This window comes from Fragaria vesca, linkage group LG5, assembly GCF_000184155.1.
Source record: "Fragaria vesca subsp. vesca linkage group LG5, FraVesHawaii_1.0, whole genome shotgun sequence".
NCBI classification, from domain to species: domain Eukaryota; kingdom Viridiplantae; phylum Streptophyta; class Magnoliopsida; order Rosales; family Rosaceae; genus Fragaria; species Fragaria vesca.
In genome coordinates, this window is record NC_020495.1 from 12735292 (window position 1) to 12748090 (window position 12799).

Genomic DNA, 12799 nt, shown 5'->3' on the forward strand with positions numbered 1-12799 from the left:
GTACATGACATTAGAAAATAAGGTGTAATGTAGTCTTGAGTACCAAACGTGCACTTAAAGTTTATTTAGTTTTATATTCAAAGTCACCAAACATGAATTTGCAGTTATTTAAGGGAATAAGTTCTAAGTGTATAAAAGATGAAAGTGTTATCGCTCATGGAACAACTTGGTGACTACAACATCCGCATATGGACATAAAATTCAGATCTTTTGTGCAGTGTCAAGGACCCCAACTTTGAATCAAGCCTAATATGAATCGTTGCCGGGTTGCTCATGGTATTTGAAGTTACCTGCAAGTTGATATTCTCTCCAAAATGGCATTGCCACTTGCAAGCACACAAGTGCTGCATATATGACTGATCTGGTTATTACGTGTTTTAACTTTCAAGCCTGGATGTCTTCACCTTGAAGCAGTAAAAAAGCTGGGAATTTTGAGGTGGCTTTGGTCAGAAAAGTAGAACACACACTAATTTTGACTGACACACGCTTGGAGTTTCTTCTTCCTTCCTTTCAAAAGCTAATGCAAGTTTTACCCGAAAAGAAAAAGGTGCATCTCGCATGTTTATCTTTTATCCCAGTTCTTGCTTTGATTGATATCTCGGATTTCAGAAAGATAAAACGAATCTATAAATTGTAAATTGTGACCGCTTCTTGTGACAAAATAAATATGGGATCTTCAAATGAATACGAGTCCCACATTCTTAATGCGAGAAGCGGTCGCAATGATATAACGGACTTTCCTACATAATGCCAGAAGCGGTCGCAACGTTACAACGGATTTTCCTACACCTGAAAGAGTTGGTGAGAGTAGGGTATTCATCCATCAATTCTCTTTGACTTATGGCCAGATTCCCTAAAAGGATGACTGACGACTTGAGGCGGATTTTGGTTCTTTGTGACCAATAAGCTATTCTTAGGCAGATTTAGTTGGGCTAACTAAAGGCAAACACAACAGGTTACAATCATCCAGGAGTGGTTTTTCAAACCAGCGATGCTAGATGCTGTAAAGCATCGTCGTTAGCTTAACTGTTTATCCACCAATACCACAAATGTCAAAAAAAGAAAGAAGGAACCATCCTTGTTCTTTTCATATGTCGTGGTTACGTTGGACATCAGAGCAACGACTTTCCAAATATAGCAGACATCTTCATTCAAGTCAATAAAACCATACAATCTTCATTCAAGTCGATAAAACCATACATTTTTGATGAGGCTTTCTTCAGATGACATTCAACTCGGACAAAAAAAAAAAAGGGAAGCTATCCGCTGCAATTTGAGTTATCATCAAATACACAACCACTACACAAAGAGCGATTCAATAATACAATAGTACGACTAACAAAATGCAACCCATAATCTAATGTAGTCAAGGAATTATATCACTGAAGCAGAATAGAGAAATATCCGAACCCACCAAAAGAGAACAGAGTGCAGAGGTTTCATTAGATATCTCACAACTAGATCCAGTGTTTTCAAAGATTCCGTTCTTCAATCACGAAATGGCACAACAAATGTAGCTTCATTGCATCATATACGAGCAACATATGAATTGGCAAGAGTAACATATCTTACCCACCGATATGGATTATAAGTTCCAGACTTCTTAGCTATCTGCAAGTACTTTACCTGCATCACACAAACATTTATCTCAGCACATTCATAGGGAGATGGAGATAAACAACACAGTGGAGCTTCCAATCTTCAGAAAACAACATAAACAGGTCTGAACCCTCCTTGCCTATTAAAAACAAAGCAAGAACTTACAAAGTGCCCATTCGACATGCGCTGCCTATGTCCATGACCACCACGGATAAAAAGATTATTTATTTTTTCTTCATTACTTTGCAATCAGGAATTGGGGTAGCGTTGCTAAAGGGGCCATTCATTACATGAATATCTTATTGATGAAGTACGTAGTCCTACCCACCCACCAAGTGACCAAGCTCTCCTCCTCCTTGTGCAAGGGCCCTTGGGGCCTTTGACTTGTGATTGAATGAGTTGGTTTGCTAATTGGCAGCCATTCTGCTTTCAGACAAGTCTAGGGAATTCTTCTAAAACATCCGGGTTACAAAATCTCATTAGCAAACTAACCCCTCTTCAGAACAAATTTTGGAGAACTCACATGTTAGACTATTTCAGCAGCCATAGTTTAGATGGAGTAAAGATGTGGGTTGGCAACTTGGCATAAGGGTATAAGATCTCGACTACTATACTAACCACTTTTATTCAAATCCAAACTATGGACTTTTAGAGGAGTGTTATTCTACTGAAACTAGGTGTAAATTGTTTAATCTTATTTCATGACGGGCTAGCATCCAGACTAAACTCACACATCTACCACCCAACAGGACATACATGGCAACAGAAAAACATGTAAGGATTCAACAGGATCCACCCTAACCTAAAGTTTGAAATGCAAAAAAGATTGAATTGATTGTATAAACATTCTGAATGTTCTGAACAGTCAAGTATCAAGATTATGACTTTATGAGAGTGGCTTACCTGAAGTTTTGAAGAGTTATACATAGGTATTGTGAACGTCATGCTAACTGGACCAGCTTCTTTTGTGATATTTCCTGTATTGAGTAACGATTCTACCATGAGCATTCACAGGTAATGAAAGCCATTAACGATAATACTCAACTCATAGTAAATTGTACCATGAAATTCCTGTGAAAACGTCAGTCTGGCACGTAGGGTATGTTCGGAACCACCAACAATCTGTTGTGCATTGCACTTATCAGTATAGTAGATGCATCAAATAGAATCGAGTGACAGCTTAATATCTGCTTGATAACTCAATTATACAAATACAAGAGATGATTAATGAAATATTATTGCCTTCTTTAAACCCCATTCAAGCCTCTTATTTGCTTCCTTGAAATCTGTTGATTGTCCAACTGCTCCTGGTTCCAACTCAAAACTGGCTCTGAAATAACAAAATCATAGAATAAGTGAAGATGTATTAACAGTATAAAACAGTAGCAAGGCGGGCAGTTTGACTTGTCATGCTTATAAACTATGAACAGAAAAGGGTCTCTTATTCATCTCTACAGTCTATACCTTATTCATACCCGGACAGGAAACGGTCTATTTACTTTCAAAAGTATTGGCTATTACTCAAAGACAGGCCACCATAATCTACATCTTTTATTAGGTTTTAAGATAGAACAGAACAGTTCACCACCTACTAATTTTTAATCAGCTGATCTAAATAAGTAACCTCTTCCATGTGCTAATTTTCACACTAAAAGACTCCCTCGCCATAGGCTTGTGAAATAGAACTATGGATGACTCTATATAACCTCCCTCTTTGCTTTTTTTATCATCCCTATAATCTGTCATCATGTGTCAAATTTGGGGAGATGCGTTGTATTTTCCTTTTTTTAATTTACAACGAGAAAAGGTTTCTATCATATCAAGACTGGAGTATTGTTGTACATAATTTAAAACCCGATGTCACCATTAGAATATCCACAGGAAATCTATAAGAGAAATCGTGTTATTATTCCTAGGGGAAACTTTTCTTTTTATGATAGCATAGTTACAGGGAGCGTTTCGAGAAATATCTAATACTCTGTCACCATAAATGGAAGTAACAGATTACCTCGTAGTATATTTAGGTAGTGGCATTTGTACAGAAATAGTGTTTGCGGTAATGTTGGATGGGAACTCAGCATATAGCTTCAGAATCACTTCAGCCTACATTACAAATTATAAATTGTAATTTCCAAGCAGAATTAAATGATATTTTAATGAAATTGAACAACAGCAATGTCGAAAAGGAATACATATTCCAGAAAGGCCATCATATAGTACATCCACATACTAATTTCTTGATTTCAGTATAGTGTTTTAAATATATAATATACGTTTAAGTACACTTTCTAAATTAAAAAAACCCTTTTCACCTTAAGTGATCCTGCTTCTTCAATCAGAGCATTTATACGAAAAGGAGGCTTAAACTCCTGAGTCATACGGTAGTTCATGACAGGAAATTCGCCATCCGGGGGTACCTGACATCAGTATCATGGAGCAAATATTTAATTTCTTAATGCAAAAAAAAAATAAGATAAAATAAAATTATCCACAATCCAAACAAGAATAACTCATTGCACTTACCAGAGTAAGAGTTTTGTCTACATCAAAATTATCAAGACGCACAGATTCATGAAAATTGCAGTCATCAAGTATTACTGCCCCCGAGCCAAATGAACTCCTATAGTCTGTAATGGAAACCATAAGTTGAGAAAGTCAAAAGATGAGAAAAGAATTTGACAAGAATCAAATTTCATCAGTAGATAAAGAACCAAGAGCCAGTTATATCATATCTTCACACACTATCATAATGCCACCAAACTTTATGGCACCATTTGTATGAATGTAGTCATTGTCAAAACATTGTTGTAAACATGGACACCATAATTTCAGTCTGTCACATGTTAGAGAAGTACCATACGCCGATGTTCCACCTCTTCCAATGCCGAGGTCCTCATTAAGAGCTAATCTGATTTCTGGATTACCAGTGAGATAGCTCTTCATTTGAATGGTACCATCAATCTCAGAAGTCAATATATACCCCTGTCCAATGACAACATATTATTAAAATATACCCCTTAGTGAAAAATTAAGGGCACTATAGTACTCCACTCTATATTTTCAATAATAATTTAAGTTTGGTTAAAAAGTTAAAGAGCGAAGAGTAAAGTTTATTCATTAGAGTATAGTTCATGTACTACAGGATTTTTAGAAGAAAGATTGATCCGGTGGCACTTGGATAGAAGATCGAGGCTAAGGCTTCAGGGCATAGACCTAAAGCAAGACCTTTAGGTAGAAATTAGTGCCCCAAAATGCTTTAATAGGGTATTAGTGTTTAGTACATGTTTGGCTCTTAACTGGTGGACATTGTATTATAAATCTCAATTTGTAACTATTTAACACCTAGTACTACTAAGGAAAATTATAAAATAACGGATTGCTAATTTCTTTTTCTTGGCTAGTGACTGAATTCTTAAATTAAATGACAACTATTTAACTTAATGCAGGATTTCTATGTCTAATCCTTCTTCCTGTTCCTCTCCCTCTCTTCTCCTTCGAATGCTTGTCTTCTAATACACCAATCATTATAAGGTCTGAATTAATGCTCTGCATTGAATAACTCTATACTAAAGCACTAGTCCATTCTTCACAAACTTGCAGTAGGGTAAGATCAACACTTTTAAATTAACACACATATTAAGATAGACATCAAATCTTCCCTATTATACACCTCTCAGAAAGAAGTAGTAATAAAATAAAATAAAAGAATCCATCAAAGGGTTATACATAAAAAATGAATTGAAGACAACTATACTCACGCTAGAGCTGAAAGTAACACTGATCTTCTCGATTATGTCCACAAAAATTTCCTCCCTCTTCCTACCCCCAGGCTCATTAGCAACAACAGATTTTGTGACTGCTGTTCCAGGCATTCTCTTTGTCCCTTGCTGCATGCAAAAATATTGAGATCAACAACCAAAGTGCTATCACTCCAGAAGAAATTATCATCTCAACCTGTTCACCACGTATTTGATAATGCAACTAACCAATAGACAATATCATACCATAAACAGGCCAGGAGATCCAAGAGATGATAAACGTGCAGCATCAACGACGATTGGCTCATTGAATATATAAGACTTCAACAGTTCAGTTGATGTTGTTTGCACAAAGCCAAAATCCTGACACAAAAAGACCAGTCAACTCACATGAAGTTGCACATTTCCGAACTCCATAGATCATTTAAAAATATCAGAAAGTACTTATAACTTGATTGCAGTTGTCAGGTGTATCAACCAATTTTGAAAACATAGCTTATAACACTTCTCAAAATAAAGACTAGATATAATCCCCTCCGAAAGAACCAAATATCTTGAAGAATGAACAGTACAAAAGGAACTCACTATGACTTCATCAAGCAACTCATAGACAAGCACAAAATTCTTCCTGATAGAATCCTCATTGAGAACTCCAACGTAATCTTTGATGACACGGGCAATTCTTTGTAGAAGTTCCAAGACAATTGATGGCGATACATTAGCTCTTGTAGTTGCAACAAACAAGAGTCCAACGACCTTCACATGAAAGTAGTTGACACCATCCACATTCTGTCCACAGCGAAACAAAAAAATTACAAAGAAAAAAAAAGTACAGCACAACAAACGAGATCGGCATACAACAATCACATAACATAAATCATACGCATAGCACACATTTACTGAAACCTAAGAAAAGAGATAATCTGATACGCTTCACATGATCTTTCTGTCTAATAAGTATACCATCATTTCTAAAGTTTTTTTTTACTCGAAAAAACGAGGAGACAGTGCGAAAAGTAACATTCCTCAGTAAGATAATACCTACAAAGACAGGTGGTGCTTCCTCTTGGCCGTCTTCTTTCCAGAACTTGACTTTCCTGAAGAATATCTCAGCACTTCCTTTCGGAACTTCGCCGCGATCTGCAGTTTACCACAAAATTCATGCATCAACAAAATGCACATTCAATCCGATCAAAGTTCACACAAAGCATCGATTCTTAGAAACTAAAGCTCAAGATCTTGTTTTCTAGTTGTATAAAATCGAAATCCAATAAGCGCGTGCAATCTAAATCAGTTTAGAACTGAATAGAACAGTGATTTATAGCTGAATTGAAATACAGAAGTCAAAAAGTGATCTGAAACAAGACTGAGCCGCCGTGAAGTGAGAGCCGGCGATCGATTTCAGATCGGGAAGCTAAAAAATCAAAGTAGCAGTAGAAGAAGAATTGGAAAGTGAAAAAGGAGGAGTAGAGAGAGAGACTGACAGTCGCGGAAGACGATATTATCGCCACGCTGGGAAAGCACGAAGAACTGCGAGATCATGGCGCTCTCTCTCTTCTTTTCTCTTCTCTCCCAAATGTGGTCGTCGTTTCTTCCCTCTCACCCTCAAATTTTTTCTCTCTTATTATAAATTCGGGTTTTTTTGGTATAATATTTTGGTAGAATATATTTAAATGTCCATTATATCCTTTATTGTTTATTTTTCTTGAATAGATCCTTTATTGTTTTGCTCACAATTGGTGCTGGACTGAGGAGTGGGAGCTGTTGACGGTTGAGTTACCGGACGTTTTCGGCGGAGGAGTCACCCGCTGGTTTGATGGCGGATTGGCGGTGATGGTGAAGACCGACGGAAACTAGGTTTTTTATTATGAAGATGGTAGTTATGTAATTTGAGTCGGATCAGTGTGAACGGTTGCATCGTGTTAATGGTGATGAACTGATGGTATGAGTTGCTTATTGGTTGTCTAATTTTATTTATAGATTTTATATAATTTTTTCATCTGTGACTCATGATAAGTTGTGCATTAAATTGATGCCGGGTTTGATGAAAGCTGATTTCATTTAATTACAAAAATGAAATTTGGAAATGTAGGACAATTTTGTGATTGCATGCGTGTATTTTTTTTTTTAATTAAATTCAGTTTACTCCATTGTGGTTTAGAGGTGAATTCATGTTAGTCCCTAACTTTCAATTTCATCAGATTACCCCCGAGCTCTTGTTTTTCTAGTAATTTAGCTTCTCAACCCCCAAAACGTCATCACACGTCATCAAATTTCAACATTCCAATTGGACATAGCATAAGTAATAGGAGACGACAGACAGAAAAACAAGAGCTCGAGGGTAATCTGATGAAATTAAAAATTTAAGGACTAACATGAATTCACCTCTAAACCACAATGAGGTAAACTGAATTTAATTCAAAAAAAAAATCACGCATGCAATCACAAAATTGTCCTCCATTTCCAAATTTCATTTTTGTAATTAAATGAAATCAGCTTTCATCAAACGCGGCATCAATTTAATGCACAACTTATCATGAGTCACAAATGAAAAAATTATATAAAATCTATAAATAAAATTAGACAACCAATAAGCAACTCATACCATCAGTTCATCACCATTAACATGATGCAACCGTTCACACTGATCCGACTCAAATTAAAAGTTAACAACAAAAGCGTAGATCTCTAAACCACAGCACAAGGCTTAAATAAAATAAGTGTGCTTGCTAGTGTTATTGTCCATCTCAAATCCTGGTTTATCTAGTTGTAATATATTTCTTTGTCCTACTTTTATTTGGCACTTTCACACAAATTGAAATCGGTCATTATATATTACAGGACTAAGAATTGTCTGTATTTTGTGACTTTTAACACCATTTACATCATACATTAATGATTTACAGAGAGACGTTTTGAATAGAAGAAGCAAGAAATGGATCACAACCAAAGCTCTCGATCTTTCACCAAGTAGTGTTTACCCCCTAGGGTATTGTTGCTACCATTTACATCAAGTGTCCATTTATCAAATGCACAATTCAAGAAATCATAGTATCCTCCATGAACTGAGAGCAGTTTCTTCCTTACTTTGTCTGCTATCCATGGATATGCAAGCAAATTCAATAACGAACGATTGATCGATTCCTGCAATAAAAATAAAGCATGTTACCTAAAGCTTTGGAATCATACAGCTTTATTAAAACAATCTAGAACTTATACAAGAATAAAATATAATTTAAGCATCGGAGGTGCAAGCTAACATAATGTCACCACAGATAAGAGGGATCGACAGACAAATCAGCTAAGAAACAAATTTGAGCGAGATTGCTTTTGAAGACCAAACAGTTTAGGTATCAACACAGATGAGCCTAATAAGTTGACAATAGTACCTTCTCACAGTACCTGCATTGCTGATCAAAGCTAAGGTGCGGCGCAGCAGCTTTTGTTCTTAATTTGGCAACTTTAGCATTCACAACCCATCTATGCGTAAAGCTACTGAAAGAAAATGAAGAATTTTGAGACTATTGATCACCTAAGCTGATATGTAGACATAAAAAAGAAAAGGAATATTTATCAAACCTTGAATCACCATCATCTTGCATTGTCATGAGGGTCTCAATTCCTGCACAACTACTGTGGCCAATGACAAATATGTTCTCAACCTAAAGTCAGCCACCAACATTTCCGTTTCCAAAGAAAATAGAAAGGTCAGGTCAGCTAGAGAAGATACTGAAGTGAAATGCGAGTCGCCTGGACTTTATTTACTAGAAAATGTTCTACCAACACAAAACTTCAAGTTCTACAAGACCTTAACTCCCTAGCCCGACTTTGCAGATTGACCAAACAACTTCTGTGTGTTGATTTGGATAATAAACCAATGTATCTTTGATGAATCACTGATCCAACCTTTGTAAGACATATAAATGGATGGGAGGGAGAGATATAAGAATAAGATGACCTACTTCAAGAGTATTTACTGCAAATTCGAGGGCTGCATTAGTCTCTGATGCTCCATTCTACAAAAGACAGATGTTGATCTTAAGGATTTGCTGGTGTATATATTTAGATATTATATATAGTATACACAGAAGACTCAATACCTCAAAAGGGGGAACGAGGTTTGCTACATTTCTAATCATAAAGGCCTCTCCAGGTTGAAAGCCTAGTATGTTAGAGGGGCATACTCTAGAGTCTGCACAAGCAATCACCATAAACTGTTTTGAACTTGTAAGTGTCATATATACTATGTAATTGTTTCATTTACAAGAGGAAGAAGCGGAACAGGAAAGCAGGCACTAGAACAATATATGTAACAGAAGCTGAATAATATCCAAGTACACAGAACAAAATAATTACCTTAGGATCTTGAACTTGAGCTAGATTTTGGAAATGCTCTGACTCTCTCCTGTAGAACAGTATAAGTTACCCCAAGGATCTATATGTAATGAAGTTCTGTTGAACTCTTTAATTTCTACTTACAAAAATTTCTGCTTCTTGAAACTGAGAAACCTATCCTTCATTTCACCAAAGTTGAGTCCATTCTTAGCTTTTGACACATCACTCAAAGCCTCCGGTCTTACAACTGGATGCCTTCTACATAAGAAAAGCAGGAGATCACAAAGTTACTTTGGATAAAACAGCAGTTGTTACAATTCAAACTTGATTTATAATATGAATCAGAAATGGATTTGCAACAGTTGTACATAAGAACTCTTTATGCATATAATTTTATTTTATTTTATTTTCTCATTTTTCTATTTCAGATCCAAGTATACATGGATTGCAACGGACTAATCAAGCAATATCACCTCTATGAAATTAGCTACACCCAAGAATTTAAAACACCAAGTCCAAATGGGCGAAATTGTATATGAAATCCACCTTGAGATTAAAGTAGGTAAAGCAAGAAACTTCAAGATGGAACTAGGGGAAATAGTATATATGAAGTTATAAACTGACAAACTAATTGACACTGTAAGGGCAAAAAAGTTTGATTCAGGATCACAACCATAGCAAGTTCACAGTCCCAATAACCAAACCAATTTGCAAATACAGGTAATTCAAAAATATACATGAAGTGATGAAACTTACTTGATTTCATGCAGTAATCCTAGATGGGTTTCTTCAGCTTGTGCCAAATTTCTCTAGGATTCATATGGGTATAGAAAAATCTAAGTATCAGCACAAAGAAACCATCTTTATCATGAAAAAAAGGATGATCAGGAGCTTGAAAGAAGTACCTGGTTTGATCTAGAGGAGTGTTTATGAACACCCAGATGGGTATTTCTTAAACCAGGTCCTAGAGTACTTACGGCTGCCATCCAAGAAGCTTTTTGGCCTGAAATGAAGTAAACAAATTAACTTGAAACAAACACAGAGTCCTTCACATTCAGTTCGGAACAGAACTTACGGATTGGCCAGACCATTTCTCTTCCCGCCTTCACATTTGGTGGTCAGTATGTTTTAGCACCATTAATATATACTTCAAGCTACCATTTTCTTTTTCATTTCTGTTTTTTTAGGAAGAAAAAGATTGTATTGGATTGAATGAAACGTGAGTACAATAAAGAAAGAAAAGGGCTTTGATCTTATCCAATGTCTGAACGCCAAGCATATCATTATCAGCAGTAGTAGTCATCCAGAATTCCAGATCACTTGGAGCATGCAAGAGATGGGCCCTTACTTGGCCCTTCCAGATCATCTTTCCCTTTGCTTACTTCATTTTCAAAGGCAGTTCAGCACCAAAGTTCTGGGTCAATAACCACAGGGGTCCATTTGCCAATCAAAGAGTAAGATTTGATACCAAATTGCACAAGAAGCCCATAATTATAGGTCTAGTGCAAACCTCAAAGAGGGTTTGGTCAGAGCCAAACAAATTGGCCTAGAATTACCTTGACAACTTGAAACGGGATCCCAATCAATCCAAACGAGAGCTCCACCAAATTGCAACTCGATCGTATCAGACACCAAGTCCCAAGCATCGCTTGGGCTCTGATACCACTTGTTACCCAGAAGCGGCCGACGGGCCTCACCGGTCCCACACACACGGGTCCAATAATGCTGATACTCCCCCCACTTTAGCCACCCGATGGAGAAACGGGTTTGGAGTTTTACACAAAATACCTTGACATTATTGTGTGTGGTACAATTTCTTATAACTCAAGGATGACTGTTTCACGTTTTCGATTTGGGATTCAAAATGGCTCTTATTTAAGCCACACTTTTTCCAATATATATGAAGCTGTAAATTTGGTACAATTTTAAGATCAGAAGCACAGTACCAACTGTTATTGATCAACTAAGGAATCATCTCACGCAAGACAAATGGAGGCCATATTAGCTTTTGACACATAAATTGTATCCTCTACTGTTCTACACAAATAGTTTTTTTTTTATCACATATTACAGAGTCGAACTCACAACCTCTCATTTATTAAGAAAATACTATACCGCTAGACCAAATGATACTGGGCACACATATAGATATTGGCGGTACCATTTTTACATATGTTAACAAAATATTACACCATTACTCAATATCTCATATTACAGAGTCGAACTCACAATCTCTCATTTACTAAGAGAAGACTATACCGCTAGACCAAATGGTACTGACACACAGATAAATATTGGCAGTACCATTTTCACATATGTTAACAAAATATTACACCATTACTCCATATCTCATAAAGCAGTATCCACTCCTATCTAGCTAATTCCATCAAAGCAACTCTTTTCTTTGCTAAACCCTAAACCCTCAAATACATCCAAACATTTTGATTCTTTACCCCCCAAAAGTTCTTATCTTGTTTTGACCAAAGACTCAAACTTTCTTTGGTTCAAACTTGAAATCCTTCTATACACCAACGTATGATCACATATGCTTTCCTTTCAACTTTTCAAGCATGAATCATCATCCTTATAAACAGACCCGTAAAACCGAGCCCGCTTTCCCAACAAACTGACCCGACCCGACGCCCGATTTTCCACCACCGCCTTCAAAGCCACCTTCAAATCCTTCACCTCCTCCTCTCCACCTCCACCACCAGTCCACTTCATCACCACCACACTCTTGGTCCTCCCTCCCACCGTCACCGTCTCCACTTTCACCGCCCTGACCCGAACCGACCGCATGGCCTTCACCAAGTCCCGGTTCAGACCCGGCCTGTCCTCGCAGCAAAGCGTCGCCTTCATAAAACCTTCACCGTCGCAACTCACTCTCACCTCGTCCACCTCTCCCGGAAAAAGCGACGTGTCTCCCTCCTGCCGCGCCAGCTCATCAACCCGCCGCTTCAGGTCCTTCACGTGTTGCACCACCTCCGCCAGCAGCGACGCCTTGTCCGTCTGCCCATGCAAAGTCACAAAATTTAGGGTTGAGTTGGTGAATATATATATATATATATATATACACACACACATATATATATATATATATATAGAAT

General features: G+C 37.1%; 3 protein-coding genes across 3 annotated transcripts in view; all 3 read right to left on the reverse strand.

Annotated features, from left to right (window-relative positions):
- Positions 1 to 1159: 1159 nt before the first annotated feature.
- On the reverse strand, positions 1160 to 6980 carry LOC101293589 (AP-4 complex subunit mu-1-like). The gene is made up of 13 exons (XM_004299677.1): positions 6842 to 6980; positions 6403 to 6497; positions 5943 to 6146; positions 5604 to 5720; positions 5358 to 5486; positions 4455 to 4581; positions 4123 to 4226; positions 3912 to 4016; positions 3608 to 3702; positions 2842 to 2929; positions 2661 to 2721; positions 2503 to 2576; positions 1160 to 1626 (listed from the first exon to the last, which is right to left on the reverse strand). Exons 1-13 carry the CDS (start codon positions 6897 to 6899, stop codon positions 1528 to 1530), a joined length of 1356 nt encoding a protein of 451 aa, XP_004299725.1. The 5' UTR covers positions 6900 to 6980; the 3' UTR covers positions 1160 to 1527.
- Positions 6981 to 8164: 1184 nt separating this feature from the next.
- On the reverse strand, positions 8165 to 10890 carry LOC101293882 (carbonic anhydrase-like). Its single transcript, XM_004299678.1, has 10 exons — positions 10768 to 10890; positions 10598 to 10695; positions 10449 to 10501; positions 9837 to 9950; positions 9714 to 9762; positions 9458 to 9571; positions 9320 to 9373; positions 8937 to 9019; positions 8747 to 8852; positions 8165 to 8501 (listed from the first exon to the last, which is right to left on the reverse strand). Exons 1-10 carry the CDS (start codon positions 10781 to 10783, stop codon positions 8298 to 8300), a joined length of 891 nt encoding a protein of 296 aa, XP_004299726.1. The 5' UTR covers positions 10784 to 10890; the 3' UTR covers positions 8165 to 8297.
- A 1358-nt stretch (positions 10891 to 12248) lies between these two features.
- LOC101308292 overlaps positions 12249 to 12799 on the reverse strand; it is a 5169-nt gene continuing 4618 nt past the window's right edge. The window contains exon 6 of the mRNA XM_004301314.1: positions 12249 to 12701. Within this exon, the coding sequence (XP_004301362.1) occupies positions 12249 to 12701 (453 nt within the window). The remainder of the gene's footprint in view (positions 12702 to 12799) is intronic.